At 31.7% G+C, this 21,021-nt stretch overlaps 1 protein-coding gene across 1 annotated transcript in view; it reads right to left on the minus strand.

The window, feature by feature from the left end:
• Nucleotides 1-791: 791 nt before the first annotated feature.
• Nucleotides 792-21,021, minus strand: part of ed (hemicentin protein echinoid) — a 104,096-nt gene continuing 83,866 nt past the window's right edge. The window contains exons 6-7 of the mRNA XM_017614687.1: nt 2,226-2,269; nt 792-878 (exon numbers count right to left, since the gene is read on the minus strand). Of these exons, the coding sequence (XP_017470176.1) occupies nt 2,241-2,269 (29 nt within the window). The 3' untranslated portion in view covers nt 792-878; nt 2,226-2,240. The remainder of the gene's footprint in view (nt 879-2,225; nt 2,270-21,021) is intronic.

Genomic DNA, 21,021 nt, shown 5'->3' on the forward strand with positions numbered 1-21,021 from the left:
AGCAGAGAGATAAACCAGAAATGCGTTGGTGTGGGTGGGTGCGTGTGTGTTTATGTGTTTATGTGCAACTCTACTCCCATAAGTATGCTATGTTGCATGCAACGCCCGCTGCTTGCTACGCATGTGAGTGGGTGTGTGTGAATTTCTTATTATTTAAAGCCAGCGAGAAATATTGACTTTTCGTCAAAAAATGCTAAACAATCAGTGCTCATTCTTTTTGTTTGTATGTACTACATGTAGCTGCTTGCCGAGATATTTCAGTCTGTGTGTGTGTGTGTGTGTGTTTGTGTTTCTGCTGCAGTAAATTGATGCTGTGCTGGGGCGCTTATTTTGATTTCACTCACACTTTTCTATTTTTCCTCTCCTTCGCTTTTACTCGCTTAACTTACATAAGAATAAACTTATTTTCACAAAACAAAAAAAAAAAAAATATAAAAAGTGGTTTTGTAAAATATTTCGCTTAACATTTCTGGCTTTCGCGAGGGCGTTTCATTTTGTTTAACTTATTTGTAAACGTATGCACGGCTTGTGTTGTTATGTTTTGCTTCGTTTTTTTTTTTTGGCCTCACTCGAATCACACATACTCTACGCGCGATGCATTTTATTTAACAACACTCTTCTTATCCAAAAAGGGGTTTTATTAATTTTGTTTTCACTCTCTATTTTTAATTTATTTTTTTTATTTTTTCTATTCTATTAGACGATAATTTCGCGTATGACACGTCGATTGCGTGAATTGGGCGTTGACGAGTATTCACCCTCGTAGCTGTCATCATAGCTGAGTGACATGTGCTGCTGTGGCGGTATCACTTCATCCTGTTCCATATGCTCCATGTTGTAGGGGTTGGGTAGGCCGCTTACGTCGTGATATGGTGAATCTGGCGAAGAGACGAGAAGAAGATGGGGAAATTAGTTAGGTTAGAAGGAAAAAGAAAATAACAAATAATTTTATGTGTGTATGCTTATTTATTGAGTGTAATCGATTGAATAGTTTTATTATTTGCGAAAATAAAAATTTGTAGCATTTAGGAATGCAAACAAAAAATAAACAAAAAAGTAAAAAACATAACTAAACGTAAAACAAATAACAACCAAAAACTATCGTTTTTAAATATTTCGTTTTAAAATTATTTATCATTAAATCTATAATTGCGAGCCTAAAATCTGGCATTTTTTGTGACTACGGAAGCATCTAAGTAAAAAAATAATAATTTTGTCAATAATTTTGTCATAGAGCATCCTTTGCGTTCGAGTAAGTATTTTTTACTGTTATGTGTACATAACTATTTATAGCTAAGGCGGAAATGCCATTCTCTTTCTATGGAGCTTAGGCCTAGCAAAAAATTATAGAAAAATTGTAATCATAAAAACTAGTGTTATACAAAAATTATAATTTGGAAAAATTTGTGTTTGAAAAATTAGTAAAAATTTTTTGCTTAAACTACAATGACCTAAACAAGTATTCGCGTGTTGGTGTTTAATATTTAAAACGTTTTTTAAGTTTTTTTTTTCTTTTTCAATAAAAATGTTGTCCAAGCTTATATCAAAGTTTCAAAGTTTATACAAAATTTAGGAAAATTCAAAAAATTTTCATAAAAATTTGGAGTTCTTAATGAGAATATTTACAAAATTTTTGGGTACAATTATAGTCCAACGGAGTGCAAGTTTCAAGCTGCATAAAAATCCCGTTGATTTTTAATAATTTTTTCTTTTTGCTGAGGAATTTTTGCAACTTTTTCCATATAAGCATGAATTTCCTAATGAAATAAAATGGAGGGAGACCGTTCGTAACAAATTTTCAAAAAATCAACGAAATTTTAATGAAACTTTGTTGATTTTTCGTAGATTTTGTATACATTTTGAAACTTTGATTTATATCGTTTTGGCTAAAGCTTCGACATTATTTTTATAGAAAAATAACAAAAAAAAAAAAATTCAACTTAAAATGTTGTGTTTAATAAAAGAAAGTCAACGCGTGTTTGAGTCACTGTATGAGCACGGAATTTTTAAATTTTTTAAATTTATTTTAATTTTTATAAGAGAATGGTAGAATATGCAGTACATTTATATTGTATATATATATATATATGCATATGTATGTATATGTGCCTGTGAGTGTTTGGTGTGCGTGTTTCTACTCTTCTTCATTTGATAATTTATTTATTATTCTATTTCACTCATCAAATTTTACTTTCGCTGTGAATGCAATACTCATACAAACTTACTTCAGGCGCTCTCCGTTAGAGCGTAACATCCTGTATTATATCCGCTTTACGATTGCAAGCATTAATAGATAAAGATAAGTGATAATATTTATAAATGGATTTGTATGTGAAGCGTTAAATAAATATTAAATTACATTTCAATATACATATTACTTTATTACATACATATGTCCATATATGTGTATGTAAGTATGTAGCATAAATTATTTTAATTAAATAATGCACTAGCTTACATACTATATATATATATAAATATATGAGTAAAGTACTAGAATACCATAATTGAAATTTAAATTTGTTACCGATTGATTTTCATGCAGCTTATTATGCATTAATTATTAGGTTTAGATATTATTATGTTCGATTTTTTCTTTTTCATTAATAGAGCTACAAAGATTAGATAGCAGCTAATGGGCAAAAGCAATATTCCCTATAAAGTTTTCCAATGCTTGGCGTTTGCTGTACTCAACTGGGAAGGTTCTACGTACAAACATTATTTAATTGGCATACCTATTTAACCTACCTATTTAATACCCGAAAGTCAATTTGATATTGTTAATAGAAGAAAATTATAGAAATAAGCACTCTTAACCCCCTAGTTGTAGACACCCCTGAGAAGAAGAGCACAATCCAACGAAGCTGTTTTCGTACAAATCGAAAATACCCATAAAATATTTTTACAAAAATTTCAAATTTTCTATTTCCAAAAAAATAAAAGGAATACTTACATAATTATGTATGTATGTCTTAATTGTTTTATTAGTTACTTATGGCATTATTCACTAGATCTCCTAAAATTTCGCTCACTCCAAAAAGCATACGAAAATATGAGAAAAAGAGTTTAGTTACGGCAACTAAATGTATGTATGTATGTATTCAGCTGACACTTTTCTCAGTGTACATCGAGAAATAGTATGTATCTACTTATGTATGCACATATATGTATAACTTTTAATTTAAATATAAAATGTACGTTAACATGTTAGCAAGCTCAGCAAATGTGGCAAGTAAAAAGACAAGAAAAACCACTTTAATAAAAATATTCATAGAAGTATCTAACAATAGCAACCACATCTGCTGTCATGCGTAGATAATTCTTAAAACGTACGATAACACACAGAGCTTTTTAGTTTAACGTACATATGTACATACGTTTGTCTGTAAGAATGATAAAGATAGGTAAAATATATTTAAATATTATATGAAAAGGTGTGTGTGTGTGTGAATATCAGAAAGCATTCATTCAAGCATCTGTCGGACATTCAACCAGCTAACAGACAGGATAACAATAGCTTCTGCAGTTGTGGCGAAGAGCAAAAATCGGACACAAATGTAGCCACTATAATATTATTTAAGAGTTGATTTTCTTTAAAAGGCACACATCCGTAAACACACATCGGAAAATGATAACATTATGCGACATAAACTAAAAAATTTCAAAGCACACAAAGCAATCAAAATACCCACGAAACTAGGGGTCAAATATAGTAAAACTGCGTTTTTAGGTTTTCGCTCTGAAGTCAGGATTTTTTTTAAAAGTACTTTGCAAGCCAGGAAAATATATTTTATTAAGGCCTGCTACCCCTGTGAAGGTCGAAGTCCGCGGGACACTAAAACCGTCCGCCTTTCTCTAGCGGCATCATCATTGCAGGAGAAGATTGACGATAAATATGTTTTTGACTAACTGGTAAAATTTTGAGGTTCGAGTTTTCCACTTCTTGAGATTAGTTTGAATTCGCATATAATTTGCACATAGAAAACACAAAACTATTACCAAGCACCCCATAAATTGCCGGCAAGTTCCTTCATCAGCATGGATACTTAAAAATACAATTAAAGCATAAAAAAGATTTATATTAATTGACATGCAACCATCAACATGGAGCTACATGGGCAATTAGTACATATCTAAATACTAATAAGAGACACAGTTAATTTGGGTGCAATATTGATTTTTGTTAGCATTGAGATTCAACTAAGCAACAATGTGATCAAATGGCTACAAAATTTGTGATGCACATAATATTTCAATATGCCATGAACAACAATAATGAATACAATTTCTCTGCTGTACTAATTATGCCTTGAAATTCAACAAAATATTTAACTAATTGGGCAAACAATATAATGCATAGACGTGCATATATGATTTGAATGAGTTTTCCAAAGAAATTATTGCTTATTAAATTAATTAACCAGTCGGTGTGGTTATGGCAAAACAACTAAACTTTCAACAGGTCAATGATTTTTTTAATTGGCCTTTACTTGTACATATATTAGAAGATAGATTTTAATAAAAAAATTTTAAGTAGTCATGTAAGCTGGTTGATACCGCTGATGTCCTATATATATACATACATACGTAAGAAAATAATTTCTTCTCTTTTGAGGGCAATATAACTTTTTAGGAAAAAATCAAAACGCCCGAGACTGTAATAAAATATCGTTTAAATATATGCCATTTAATTGTTATGCAGACTCAGCTTCTTTAATTTCCAAACTTTTTTCTTAGCTATGTAGTTACGTATTATTAGATTTAACCCAAATCGGGCAAGCTAAGTAAAACTGATTAAAAGAAAATAATTTAGAAATTTAAAGAATCTGAATCTGCATAATACTTAAATGGCGTAAAAGTAACTAATGTTTTCTTATGATTTCGAAATTTTTGATTGATCCTAGAAAATTACATTGACTGACCGCTCGATACGCGACCTCTGAGAATTCCGGTCGCATAGCAAGATTTTTTTTTTGCCTTTTACTAATATACATACATATATACACTTGTGGTCGCTGATTAAGTTAAGTGTTATATTCACCAGTTTTGGTTATTTTTTTATTGTTTATCCATTGTTTTTATTTTTTTTTTATAAAACTCTAGCACATGACATAACCAGCACAACATTAATCCACATATCAAACTACTTAGAAAATTTATAAAAATTCGATAAAATTTAACAATTACATACAAAAATTTTAAACGTTTTATTAAACATTGTTATAAAAATTTTAGGTATGCAGTTTTATAGCGTTCTAAATTTTAGTGTTTTTTTGTAAACGGTGTTAGGTATTGCTGGGTATGTAATGTGCTAAAATTTAATAAAAAAAAACTGACAAACATTACATAAACAAAAGAAAAATAGCCAAAACTGGTCAAAATGTCACTTAACTTAATCAGCTGATCACAAGGGTACTACATACATAGTTTTAGACCTCATCAAAAGGTTTTGCTCAAAAATTTATTGAAGTGACATTAGCAACCATTTGACCATACATTTTCATCTTATACAATTTTTTTAGAACCACCAGCTATTTAAATGCAAAATGATTTTTAATTCTCTGTCAATTTCCATATACAATTAAAAAAATTAAAATCATTTTTCCCTAAAATTGCTTTAGTGAAATTGGCTGCCAAATTCTGTAAAAGTATAATTATTTACGATAACGTTTTTCTCTTGATTTCTAAGAAGATATTACTATATTTCAAAGTTTCAATTTAAATTGCATAGCTAGAGTGCGATTAATGGTTTCTATTAAAATATTTTTCTAGAAGTGTATATTTAACTATATGAAAGTATGTACTGCTTCGCATATGGTTGCCTAATCGGCTGTGGTAATTCTGACTGAATGAATGAAAGCTATATGTTTAGCCAGATATCAATACCAATGTACGAATATACATGCATATACATAAACGTTATGGGCAAATCTAAAAAACAGGTAACCTTTGTGTTATTTAGCTTTATTTTCACTATTGTAAACTAAATCAAGCTGGTTGCTTTTGGATATAATTCACTGACGTATACTTAAAGCCTCAAAAAAATTTGGATCAATTTGCTACATAACTTTTGAATTATAGGTGTTTAAATTAAGAAAAATAATGAAAACAAGTGAATTTTTTTATGTAATTTTTAAGAGGGGCACAATTAGTTATGTCATAATTTTTGAAGCACACCATATTTTGATTTGAAATTAAATCGGCGTTTAGCACTTATGTGTACACTTCATATGTAGTGGGTAAGAAAAGTGTGCATTAAAAAATAACGAAATGGCAAGTAACTCAAAGTCTGTAACTTTACATTTCAGAATTTTCAAAATTTTCGGTTTATCGCGTATAGGTTTTGAAGCATTTAGTTTTAAGAACTTTTTAAGTATGTATTGTATTCTACAAACAATTACGAATAATTTGATACCTTGGCAAGAGGTGTGCTTTCAGAATAAACTAACTTTTAAGATAAAATATTCTGCGATCTTGAGCGTAATTTTTATTCCAAAAACACTTTAATTGAAGGCACATTTGGAAAATACGACGAAACGATCTAAATCTTTCTATAACTGCTAGTCCTTATAAATTTACATATACCTGTAAAATGCTTCAAAAAATTTGTCTCTAGAAGTGTGTAAAAACCCTGATTTACAACTTTTAATGATGCTCCTTCTTTTAGTCAGAATATTTCGAGAGTGGTATCAAAGCAACTTTTTTTCGACAAATGTTCTGATAGTTGCTCTTACTTAATTGGAGCCTTCTGAATTCAATGGCGTCCTAAGTTTTACCCTATTGGCTCCACTTTTCGAGATAGCGTTACTTGAAACTTTGCTTAAATTTTAACTATTTTATAAAAAAAATCCCTGGGTTTTGAAGATATTTTACTAAAATTTTGCACATCACCGTTTTTTAATATTACCTTAAGTATTCCATAAAATCATCGAAATCGGTTCACTAAAACATATAGCTCCCATACAACTGATTGATCAGAGACGTTGTTTTGCGTTATAACTCCTTCAATTAAACAGGTTAAAATTTAGTATATTCACTTTAACATATAGCACGCATACAATTTATTATTCAGATATGAAGTTAGAGTTATTGCGCAAAAACACATATCTGAGTAATCAGTTGTATTGGAGCTATATGTTAATGTGAACCTATTTCGATAATTTTAAGGAATAATTAAGGTAATATTAAAAAACTGTTATGTGCAAAATTTTAGTAAAATAACTTCAAAACTGAGGGAGTTATTTATAAAATAGTTAAAATTTAATAAAATTTTCAAGTACCGTTATCTCGAAAACCGGAGCCAATATGGTAAAACAGGGCATGCCATTGAATTTAGAACATCCCAATTAAGTGAGTTCAACTTTCAAAATCTTTGCTCAAAGTTTACAACTTGAACAATGTTATTTGAACCCAGCTTATTCTTTTGTTTTCTATTTCATGCTTATTTCTCGTCTAACTTTTGAAGCATTTGATGAAAATGAATTACACTTATATTAATCGATTCATTAAGAGATTACGAATAAAATGATATATAAAACATGCGCACACCACAAATTTAAAAATTAAAACTTTTTTTTGAAAGTGTACCTATTTTTTAGATTTGCCCATATATGTACATATTCACATGCACAATCTTGCAGCATTTTTGTTTGCTTTTGCGGTCGGTCAAACCGAAATCAACAAATATAAACCCAAAGCTTATTTTTGGTGCTCAGGATTGGCAGTAAAATGTATCTGAAAGTCAAATAAAGTTTTATTTATACGAAGGTTGGCTTTTCATACTCCCTTTAGAGAACAGCTTTTAAAACCGTATAGCAAATTAAAATAAATATATGTACATATTTATGTCCAGCATTTAAGATGGCTTAAAGTCGATTCTATTTTTATTATTGTTGGATAGTGTGCAGTACCAAAAGTACTCCGAAATCGATTCTCAAAACGATTGAAAGTGCCCGATTTTTAAAAGTATCGATGCCGAGTCAAAATTCTCAGTACTAAGTGCCGAATAAAAGTAGAGTACGGTATTTACATTTACTGGTATTCAGAAATAAATGTACCCAATTTCAAGTTGTGAAGAGTACTATACTTGTCCCCAGTACCGTTATTTTTAATGTGTTAATGTTTAATAAAGTACTGAGAGAGCTTGTGAGATTTCTTCACCACCTGCCATCATACATATATTTAAAAAAAAGTACTTGTACTTTAAAAATACCCGATCCTTATGAGTATAGATACCGAAGAACTCGATACTCACTCATACATATGTACGCGATATTTCCCAACACTAAGTTTTATGTTAATGCTAAAACTGTATGATCAGTGTTGCCCTCAATTTATAAAAATTTATGTCGACTTTTTAAATTGAAAAAAAAAAAAAAATAAATGTATTCTGGTATGTAAACTATCAAATTTGTATGTGCAATTTTTAAATGACCATAAATGTTATGTCGTGTTTAAAAAATACCAAAAATTTATGTCCAGTTTAAAATGTATGCGCTAATCTTTGATTACTAAATATTTATGTTTAGTTTTAGGTTTACCCAAAATTTATGTTCCTTTTTTAAATTACCAAAAATGGCTTTTCAGATTTAAACTGAATAAAAATTTTCTAAATACCAAAATCCATGTCCAACTTTAAAATTATCAAAGATTTTATGCCATTTTCAAAATAACCAAAAGTTTATCTTCAGCCTTTAAATTAGTTGCAGTTTTTAAATTATCCAAAATGAATGTCCAGTTTTTTGATTAACAAAAATTTATGTCCAGTTATTTGAATTGCATGTCCGGTCTTAAAATGCAGGAATATTTATTGGACATAATGATTCGAAATGTTTGTCCGATTCTTCAGTGACCAAAAATGTTTTTGTTTATGTTCAGTTTTATGTGTCTAGCGTCTAAATTACCAAAAAGTTTATGTCCAGTTTAAAAATATAACAAAATTGTGTGAGTTAATTTTAGCAAAAGTATGAAGTCTGTATGTGGCAACAAATTGCAAGCCAAAAAGTGTTGTTTACCTCTGCCGCAATTACATACATATATACTAAGCTTGGCAGACTAGCTGGCTAGCTGGTTGGCTGGCAGGCAAATGCATTTATTTGCGGACAGCAAACAGCAATGAAATTATAATCAAAAGGAATTTAATATACTACTGTGTGTGTGTGTGTGTGTGTGTGTGTGTGTGCGTGGTTGCGAAAACACTGACATTGATGTCTACAAATAGTAGTGGACATACATACCAAACATGAAAAAGTCAAGCTCATAGTCTCCGACGTCGACTAATACCACAGCAGCACCTGACGAAATTAAAACGCTCACTGAGGAGAACGAGTTGGTGGGACTGTGTTGGGAGGTTGATGAGATTGAAATTTCGGATTTTCATGGTAAAAACTCTTACATCCAATTTCACGCAAGCAATTCAAGTGAAAAATGATTTTAATTTTTTGAGTTTTATATGGAAATTGAAAAAAAAAAAATAAATCATTTTCCATCTAAATCGCTGGTAAAACGGGCTGTTAAAATGAATTTTCGTATTTTAAATAGTTAAATGTATAATATTTCCAATAGCCTAGAGAAGTTTGCTTTCATAAATAGAAGGCACTCTTTGTTTCAGACTGTCTTTTCTTGGATGTTAAACAAATAAGTTTCATTCGGTAATTAAATTTTATTTTTTCAACGAAAAATCTAAAGATTTTTTTCTTATCAATCTCTTAACTAACTATTACGAGATTAAAAATTATTCCAGGAATTGTATAGATATTAAATAAAATCTCATCAAGTGTAGTATTTTTGCAAATTTGTGATTTTATGTAAAGCATCAGTAAACAAATACGGAGTAGATTTACGCATAAAATGCAAAAACAAAAACAAACACTGGAAACAAGTCTTCATCGCCTCGTTTCGCTTGAAACTTTAGGCACTTATTTTGGTAGGTTGCCAAAGTAATAATTTTGAAAATTTTTTCTCTTTATTATCTAATCTTAAATTCAACTTAAATAGTACTCGTAGTGATATAACAAAATTCTTAACCATATTTTGCAAGGTACATCGTGCAGAATACTCGCAAATAGAAAACTTTACGCACAATTCAATTATGCAAACCCTTTGTTATTATTATCCATTTCATTCTACATAAAACTCAATTTTACAGTTGTATTAGTTTTAGTTACTTTAGCTGAAGTGCTGTGGAGTAGTCGAATTTGAAAATGCAAACTAACAAATAAATCCTATTAGCACAAGTACTTAACATAGTTACTTTCGATTTTAAGTGAATATTTGGATTTATTTTAGTTTTTCATTTTGCACAGAATACGTTTATTTTTTTTTTTTCATTTTGTAAATTTGCATACTTTGCTCTTGAAAAATTTGCCTCGAAAAGGTTTAGGTACTAAAAGTACATAAATACTATTTAATACCCACTCGAGTGTATATATGTATATGTATGTAAGTGTGTATGCAAGTACATATAGAAATGTGCACACACAGAAGTAAGGCGATAAATAAAATATTTACAAGGGGTTTTAGTTAGTATTCTAGACATGCTACTTTTAGGCGTTTGAACTCACTCTTGTTGCTTGCAGCTGAGTAAAAAAAAATGCTGCAGTTAGTTAGTTAGTAAACATTTTTCTTAGGCAATGAAAAAGTTCAAACTTTGTTGTAGTTTTTATTAACTTCTGCGCATTCGCATTTAAATAGGGAAAAATTAGAAGCTTTACAAAACAATTTTATTTTTTAATTGCGAAAAAATTTAATTAAGTGAATGTCCACTAGATATATATGTATGGACCTATGCATATTTTTTATTAAAAAAAAAAAAACACTGATAACTGGTTATTGAACAGTTCATATGTATGTATGTACTACCAGGTTACTAAGCTCTTCAATGTTCATTTTTATGCTCGTGAGCGCTTTAGATGATTTCAATTTGCCCAACCATTTATCAGAGCGTGTTCAAGGGCATAAAGCATTGCGAAATGTCTACGCCATTGATGAGAGCGCCTGCAAATCCTTTACGAGCCAACCCATTGAGATAAAGACACAAAAATTGACAAAAAAATAAATAAAAATAAAATAATAAGGAAAATATAGAGAAAACATAACAAAAAAGCAATCAGTAGATGCCATACAAAAAGCTTTGTCTATTTTAAGCACTAACAAATAAAAAGTTTAGACAAGTGTGTATTTTTAGTTAAAAATCGCAGTGTTGCTCAACTGTGCGTAGCTATGGCGGCATGTAACTGTATGTTTAGGTGTCTATGTATTTTTATGCTGCCACATGTATGAATGTTTGTAAGCGCTTCAAGTGGCAGCAAAGGATTCAACACTTTTCACCAGCAGCAGAGACGAATAATAGGAAAGGAATAGTACGGCATTCATTCAGTTAGCCAACAAGTCAGCCAACCAGCCAGCCAACCAGCCAGCCAACCAGCCAGCTAGCCGGCAAACGCGAAAGTCCTATGCAAATTTTTCGTTATTATTATGCTAAGCTTGGAGTAAACCATTTTGGTAAATTTTTGAAATGTCGAAATGTAAACAAATTGAGAATGAATTTATGCATGCAGCAAAAACAAATATGAGTACCTAGACAAAACTCTTTTTCATACAATTTCGCCCTCTGCTGCTCATATGTATGTATGTAGGTGTGTGTGTGTATGCATTTGTATGGGTATTTTGTTTGGCACAGCATTTGAGGATTTTGTTGCGGCTGGTGTTGGATAAGCGTCTTAACATGAAATGATCGGCTAAGAGACTGTTGAGTGAGTGCTGAGAGTATGCGAGAGTGGAGTCAGTCTGCATACTTTCTGATTTTGGCAGCGAAATCGTACTGACTGTACTGATTGTTGTTTTTGTGCGCTGTAAATGCATAAATCTACTTAAAGTGGTATTTCATATTTGAATCCTTTTGCCGGTACTTTCTGCAATGCCAGTGAGTATTTTTGCAGTTAGAACACATTCGGTACGACCATTTTTGAGATTTTGATTTACAACTGGTTTCAAAGTAACAAGTTAGGGACTGGTTAGTTATTAATTAGTGCTTTAAGACATATGTTTTATGTAACACTTTAACTGGGCTTAAATAAATTTAATCTGCAACTAGTCTCAAACTAACTTTTTGGAGACCGATAAGTTAAAAACAAACTTTAAGAAAATAAATTGTTTCTTGTGACTTTTATTTTACGTTTAAAGTGTCTAGTTGGGGACTGGGAAACGACAAACGAAACTGAAAAAAAAAATTTGTTTTATATTTTTTCTTGATATGTTTTCTTTTCTTGGTACAATTTTAAACGAATGCAAATATATTATCAGCACATCAGCCACTTTCAAAATAGGCAGTGGGATAAAGTTCCACACAAACTAATTGATTACGAAATATTTACTTTATTGTAAATTGAAAACCCATTAATTTTATAAAGAAAACACCCTACCATTTTACATATTTATTTTACTTTACCAAAATTTTTTTTTATATTCAGCTAAGTTGCCTAAACGGCACTGACACTTGTGCAAGGACCTCAAAAAATCTTCGAAACCATAACTTACTTTCGCTCTTTGAAGCCTTTGGCATGTTTCTTGTCTTACTATGTGTTTTTTATTAGCTTTTTTTTGCACGCTAATTCCGCCGCCTGCACACATTGCACTTTGCCTACACTTTGCTGTTGGTTGTGGATTGCTCTTATCAGTGTGTGGCATGTTCTACACGCTCTTTCTTTTTTCACATACTCGCACAAACATATCTGGCAATTTACATACTTGCAAATGTCTGTCTGCCTGACTGCTCTATCAGCGCAGGGTTGTGTCGTTTGTTTTCGAATGCCTTCACTTTTGTTTATATTTTTTTCCATATCCTTTCATTTTTCGCTTTGGTTGTTTTTTTTTGTTTTTTTTTGCCTTTTACAGAAAATCCGCATTTCATTGAAGTAAAGCACTTGAATAACTTATGTCGGCTCCTATTTATTTGCATGTAATTCCGTTCAGCCACTCAGTTCAAAGGTTTAGCGGACCCAACAACAAGCAGCTGTACATACAGCATTGAGAATGCTTGTGAGTAGGTGTGTAGTTCAGTGTACTAGCTCATGCATTAAACTGATTCTGGTATGTATTTTTATTTTATTTTTTTTTTGTTGCTCCTGTTCTTTGAACCCTTTTCACATTTGCATTTCACTTTATGAAAATGGAAGAAGGTTAGTGAAAACGAATTATCACTACAACTTAATTTGACTAACTTTTGTTAATCGAAAGAGACATCAAATTGAAATTTGCATAAAAGAAAAGGTACCAGCTCGGAAGGCGCGTACACACAGCAAGGCTAGTTATGTTTCAATTTGTTCGTTTTTAGATTCAAAATGATGAAATTCACTTCTTATGCAGGGAATGACTTTCAATAATTGATATGGCAGGAAAGTTAGAGCCGCCCGGCGTAGCGATATTAGGGCATTTGAAAGATATGGCATGATCTTCAATTTATAGTATTAATGAATTAAATTTATTTATTTTTGTGAAATTGAGAATACTTGACTGAAAAAAATATCTTTTTGTATATTTTGTGACCTTTAAATAATTAATTGAAGGGGTTAGAACCAAAAGGATTTAAGTAGGTCTGACCTTGTTTTGAGATAATTAAAGTTTAAGTTAATTACTTATTGTAAATTCTGGGTAAATTCATTTGAAATGATTATTGCCCGGCCAATTGATGGCACTACAATGTCCGAAATGACTTGGATCTCTTTGTCACCAAATAAACACTATATATTTAACTATACAATTAATTTTCTGGAGACACTGACAACGGTCGGGATAACTAAAAGCCAAGCGAAGTTTGGGTAACTATATGGAATGCTTTACGGCCAATGTTGCACATACGCACAGGTGACCACCAAGCCAAAAACTATCTTGAATATTTTCATAAATAAAAACTTAATTGGTGCGTATGGCCTTAAGAGTTATTAAAGCCAAGAAACCTATTTCCATTTTTTTATAATCCCTAAAATCTCTAAATGAAAAACAGATGAGCTTCAAAATATGTAGTGTCTTAAGGAAAACATTGTCTTTCCTCCACGGCTTTTTTGCAGCATGTTTTCAAGTACAACAATTATTCAAGGCGACTAGCAGAATCCCATATGTATAGCACCCTAAACTATGAGTTGACTTCTTATGGTACTATTAATAAAAATAAAATTATAGTTTAAAAAACTAAAACCTCCCTATTATAATTGCCATTCGTACTGTCATCAGGTATGTAACTTGAGAATAGAAGTCGCTGCATCTTTTAGGCGCATCAATATTACATAGTTACATCCCGAGCTAATAAAAGGAAGGTAAAATAATAATAATAAAATAGATTTAAAGAGCTCTATAAAGTGATTTTTTATTTCGACATTATTTATTTTTTATTTCACTTATATGGTTTCAGCACAGGTTTTAATTTGCCTTCTCCTCTTTTGGCCACATGGGCCTACATTTTTCAAATCTTGTGAGTATAGCAAGTTTATGTTTGAATATTTCGAGAATCGAAAGTAATAGAGAAAATACCGTATTCAAATTCAGCACATCAAAGCCCTTTGAAAAAGCCTGATCCCGGGGTGTAACCTTATTTTATATTTTGCTACAGTAAAGAAATACATTTTTCGAAATGGTTGAAGCATGAAGAAGGCAACAACAAACGTTTAAGTAACTTGTTCACTTGAACTAATTCGATCAAATTTGAAGAAATCGGTCTTAAACCCAACTCTAATTTCATTTCTATACATACACATAAAAATAATCTACCAAAAAAAAATAAAACACGACTTTAAGGATTACGATGATATAACAATTCTTAATTCGCTTGATGGCTGCCTTTTCAAAGGCTTCAAGTAAAAACACTTCAAGATCCCAAAAAATTATTTGCATATCATTGTATGAGAGTGTAAGATTATCATTAAGGTAAGTCAACACACCGCTGCACAGTGGTTTAAATGTGGCATTTAGTGTTCACAATTCACTGGAGCGTTCATTTTTCAATCAATTAAATAAATTTTGTTTTTAAATGGAAGCTAATAAAATATGCAAGAGACCAGTCGCCCCTATTGTTGAATTTTTGTTTGTTTGCATTAAATTTTTAAGTACAAGTTGCAGAAAAAGTTGCAATTTTGAAGAAAATCGATTTTCCTGTTAATAAATGTTGCATAATAAAAACTAGTTGAAAACAATTGTATGGTTCTCCCAAAACGAAAAAAGTAAAAAAATATGTTATGTTATAAAAAAAAATCACCAAAATTCAAAAAAAAAATTGTATTAAAACTCAGCGCGAACTCTTAGCCATTTGTAACTTTCACTTTATTAAGCTAATATTTAATGATATATAAAACTGCAAACCCAATACTTTTCTAAATACCAAAAACAAAAAAGAAACATTTTGGTGCAATTTTTTTTTATAACATTTTACATTTATTTTTTAATTTTTTTTTTTTGTTTTGGAAAAAACTTACAAACGTTTTCAATTAGTTTTTATTATGTAGCATTTATTAACTGGAGCAAGAGAATCGATTTGCGTCAAAATTGCTATTCTTCCTGCACTTTGCACTAAAAAATTTAATGCAAACAAACAAAAATTCGAAAATCGGGCTCACAAGTATTGTTCTCTTGCAAATTATATATTAACTTTCATAAAAAAAATTAATCAAATTGATTGAAAAACTAAGACTCCAGTGAATTGTAGACACCAATTGCCAGTTTTGAAACACTGTGCGCTGAGACAAGCTTGTAAGATTTCCTTAAAAAAAAAAAAAAGAGTAAGTAAATAAAATACATACATAAAAATAACAAAAGCTTATGTTTGTTTGTATTAAATATCTACATGACAACAGAAGCATGCCATAAAAGCTAATTAGGCATATACAACTTCTGCGGCGAAGTGAAACAACGACACAACGACACAACGCCTAGAAGTAGACAATATTTAAGCAAAAGCAAACATATTTGCAGACGGATGTGTTACAGCTTATAGCAAGCGTATGCTGTTATCATTGCTCTTTTCGCAGCACTCCAAGTATGAAACATTGTAAAAGTGCATAAAGTGAAGAAAACCCAAAGAAGAAAGAAAAGATCGCGCTAGCAAATGAATTTGCGAAAGAGTATACATATGTATGTATGAATAAAGTTCTATGCGTCTCCTTTTATGTGTGTGTGTCCGTGTGAGTGGCTTTCTTTAGTACCTATTGCTGTTGTTGTTGTCGTTGCTGTTTCTGTTTACGATTTTATTTGCTGCTTGCTGTCTGCGGTTATCTTGCCACACATGCTTTATGAGCCACAATTTTTGTTTGGTTTTAGAAAGACGCAGTTAAAAGGATAAAAACCAACACACATGCGAATGAGTACAGTTGTGAATTGGCTTACGTATGCGTGCATGGGTTATCAACATTACAAGCACTCGAATGCGACACGGCAAAGGACTCGAAGTTGCTCACTTGTGAAAGTTGCATGTTTTCATCCTTGCGCTATGTTGCGCTTTTCCTTTTTTGGCCTTTACATTTTCATTTCTATTTTTTCCAAACGTTATTTTGCATCTTAAAGCCGTTTCCATTTATTTTATTTTTATTTTTGCAAAATGTTGTGATTTGTGTGTTCTAAATAGCAGCAATGCCAGTGTAGTGGAGACAAAGATAAAAAAGTGGTCAAACACTGGTGCTGTGGATAAGCCAGAAAAGATGAACGGGCACAAGCGGCTACACATGCTATCTACACATGTACATAAGTATGAATGCATATTAGGGTGGTCCAAAAACGCATATGAAAAGGTAAAATCAAAAAATATTTAGACGTCGCTCAAAGCGCCCAAAGTTATCGATGTATTTTATATGGGGGAAAAAAACAACCGAAATTTATAGGACCGCCAAAAACCCACAAAAATGCAATGGGGGCGACCAATAAAAAAACGTTAGTATTAAAAAATGGTTAAATAAAGAATTGGGAGTTATTATTGAAAGTCTCCTGAAGAGAACCAGAGTTTTTCGATCGAAAAATATTGATTTTCAAGAATTCTATCCATTTTTATGAACAATTTTATTTTTACCATATAAAAATACATGGAAAATTTGAGCGCTTTGAGCGACCTCTAAATATTTCTTGATTCCAAAATTAAAATAAAATAGGGGTACACTTTCGATATGGAACAATCCTAGGGGATGAGAGCATTGCAATTCTGACTTTACTGTTTTTGCACCACCCTAATGCACATGTGTATGTATATTTATTACTGTGCGTTTTGCGTTCATGCACGAGCGCTTATGCTAGCTCGCAGCTTCTAGTCTGACTTGGCTGCGTTAGAAGTGATTTTTTATGCAGTCAAGCAAAGGGATAGCCATATGCAAATGTGTGTATAACGGTGCATACACATNAAAATTTGCAAGATGTAGTCGAAAAAATTAGAGTTTCTGCTGAAAAATCACCCACAACACACTGGACATATTCGCAAAGACTGAATACAAAAGCAAAAATTTGCTAATTTCAAATGACCTCCACAATCCGCGGACATGAATCTCATTGAGAATCTGCGAAAACAACTAAAAGCACAGCTTACTAAGTATCGAAGTCCGTAAAATCGAGTACATAAGCTGTGAAAGCAAATTAAGGGTATACCTCCAGAATTTTTACAGAGATACAAATAAGGTAGCCCAAATCGTATCCAGGAACTGAAACAAGCAAAAGAGTACTGAACATTGTGTTAGTAGTTCTTTTTTTCGTGAAAATTGTTAAAAAGTTCTTAAAAATGTATGAGTGCAAAACTGTAACATATGCCTTAATTTACATATTTTTCTGCTGGTTTTTTTATTGTTGTTGTATTGACTTCAAATCGTTATGAGAGAGGGAGTAGGGATGTACCAACGAGAATATACAACAAAAGTATGAAACTCGTTAGAACTTGGGAAGATAGCGATAACTGAAGTAAAAAGTGTTACACCATGTTACAGTTTTGCCCGTCACTGTACATGCAAGTACATATGTAAGTTTTGTGTCTTTTTTTTATTTAAAGTCATGGGATTTTATGGATTTTCGCGCGCTCACCGTTACATGCTTGCTTTTTGTAGCCTGCCTGCGTGCTTGTGGCTTTTACAGCCACTATGCTTCAAAATCTTCTAAGTCCAAGAAAAAATGTTGGAAAAAGTGTATATTAAAACAACAACAACAGTAATGTTGCTTAAAGGCAGGACAATATTGCGGACATGTGCGTCAATACATGGGTCGTGCTGCGTAGCAAAACTTTCATGCATTCAGATACATTAGGATGGCCCACGAAAAAACGCTTGACTCACATTTTGTTAATTTTGTGGGTAAGCTTCTCCTTTACTTGGTGTTGTGCTGATTGGTGTTATTACACAGATTAAAAAAAGTTGATATGTAGTTATGTATTTATAAGAAGCCAAATGGTGACCGCTATCAGAAAAAATGCTTTTTTTAGAATGCTGGTCCATCAGAAATCAAACATGGGTTCTGCGGAGTGAGATAAATATTAATTTTCTTTAAAACTCCAATGAAAAAACCCTTATTAATATCGAATTCGACACCGATCTTGGTGATTCCCTCACAATTTAGAGTTTTTAGCTATATAAACTAAGGAGTTTTAGAGCAAAACCTAATATCTGAACAAGCAGTTAAATGGGAGATATATATAACAGTGGACCGATGATCATGATTTTTTGAGAAGACGAAAGTTATAATACCATTTCAAGTTCATGAAGAGTATTCAAATGTGGTCTAAAGAGTACACAAAGTACTCCGAATTTATATTTTTTGTAATTCGTCTGAAGAGTTTTTCTTGTTTGGAGCGTGAGGCACTCTAATACGCACAATATATGTACACATAGAAAAGAGTTTTTGCGCACTGCGTCTCTACCGCAGATACATCTTCATTAGTGGAACTAGATAAAAACGCACAGATATGCAAACACATATCTTTCAGTTAACAGAGTCTGTGCTCAATCGGCCAACAAGCTTTGCTGGATTTACATATATTTAAGGGGGGAACAGTATAAAAGCAAAAACCGTAATTAAGCGGAAAATAATTTGGAATTGTATTGAAATTCGAGAATTAAACTGTATAACATTGATGGAACCAAGTTTTTCTGAAAGTCTGAGTTATATATAGAAAAATTATTTTTTAAATTTCCCATTTTACAGATTTAAAGATTTTTTTTGTCAATTTAAAGTTGGTGATCTTAAAGGAGCATTTAGGAAAATTAAAATAAATTAAAATACCAATATTTTTATCATAAAAATGTTGTTGTTGTTGTAACAGCATACAAAGAGATTTTGGGGAGTGTTGCTGGAGTGACACTCCTTGGCCAGATATAAATATGGGTCATTCCGGTTACGTAAACCCGACTGTCGTGGGTCATAAAAAGGTCTTTCTGGGCGGTTTTATGTACGATAAATCTGACTCTGCACCCTGGCGGCCGCTTCCGGTAAAAATTAATTGCAGATTTAGCAGAAATTACTTCTCTATATACAACTCAGACTTTCAGAAAATCTTGGTTTTACCGAACGATGTTATCAGCGCTCACTTGAGCCGCATAGCTGTACTCAAATTTTCGTATTTCGCTTTCGCTTTAACAACTCATAATTTAATGTAAATTATAGGCACATACTTAGATATGTAAGCGAGTACAGTGTGCATGTATTAAAATGAAATTCAACCATTTGTCTTTTAGGTTTTTCACTAACTTCAAAGGAATCAAAAGTGAATACCGAGTATCCGAATATCCCAATCCACATTCAATACATCCGCAAGTCCACTCATACACAGACAAATACACAAGCTGTTACGCATTAGAGGCATAAATACACAACACAAATACAAATTCACATTTTCAATTATATTCACTTTTTGCTTTCATCATCGCTCTCTCTCTTCCTTAATATGTTGACATATTTTTTTTGTTCCTATTGCTTTCCTTTACCACTCACGATGATGGATTGTGCAACTGTCATTTGCACTTACTTCACAATACCAAGTTGTGGTTGTTGATATTTTCATACTTGTTTCATATGTTTAATACATTTCCTCCTCATTGGTGCTCACACATCAATTTCGCTTCTGTTGTTATAGTATGTATGTACATACAATAAGCAAAAAATTAATTAAAATTTTGCAAAGCAATTGGTTCCGTAGTTTTTTCTTTCAGGCACACTGAATACATATCGAGTGATGACACGTTTCAAACGTATTATATGTATGTATGTATGTATGTACATATATTTGTATTTGTAAATGTAATGAAATCGCAAACATGCGACTTTCAAGATAGCATCAATAATTTTCGCCAAATGTTTGTAATTGAAAGCACAAACATACTTCAATCCTTGGGGAGCGATTATGCTCGCATACATCATTCTTGGAAACATACATACATCATTGATGGTAAAGTGATTTCTGATATCCGCAGAAACTTTGAAATGTCCTGATTAGCACACAAGGAAATACACCCAACAAAAGAGAAGAAAATTTGAATACCAAAGGACCTGACAAAACGCTTTCTTTATATTACTTATTGAAAAGGACATAAGCGCACAGACGGATAAAACATTAAAGGGGCAAACTCTTTGTAGCTATTAAAAGATTACCCTTTAGTTTAGTAATTAAGTTGGAATTTTCGACGCTGAATCCGAGTTACTCTAACCTATCCGATTTTTTTAGAAATCCTAACCTAAAAGTGCGAATGAAAAAACAGTATTCTTTACATATCGTTAGGCGATCTATTATTTCTCAGCTTGAAAAGGTTGGCCACATCCCTTAATTGTGGCAATATCATAGAACTATAAATAATGAAGCATAAGATGAATAAACAAAAACCAATTTCAAAACTGAAAAACACAAACATATCGTTACCATAATGTAGAAAGGCGCTAACTAATTTTCTATCGAAATTTATTGTGGGCTCGGAAAGGGGAGCGCAGTAGGAAGCGATCCGTAATAAAATGAGAAAAACTGGAAAAAAAACTGAAAAGCGTGATTGAAAAAGCGAGTCAAACGCTGCCCGACAGAATAAA

The sequence above is a fragment of the Rhagoletis zephyria genome, unplaced genomic scaffold, assembly GCF_001687245.7.
Source record: "Rhagoletis zephyria isolate East Lansing unplaced genomic scaffold, Rhagoletis_zephyria_1.1 Rzeph_scaffold_00882, whole genome shotgun sequence".
Classification (NCBI taxonomy): Eukaryota; Metazoa; Arthropoda; class Insecta; order Diptera; family Tephritidae; genus Rhagoletis; species Rhagoletis zephyria.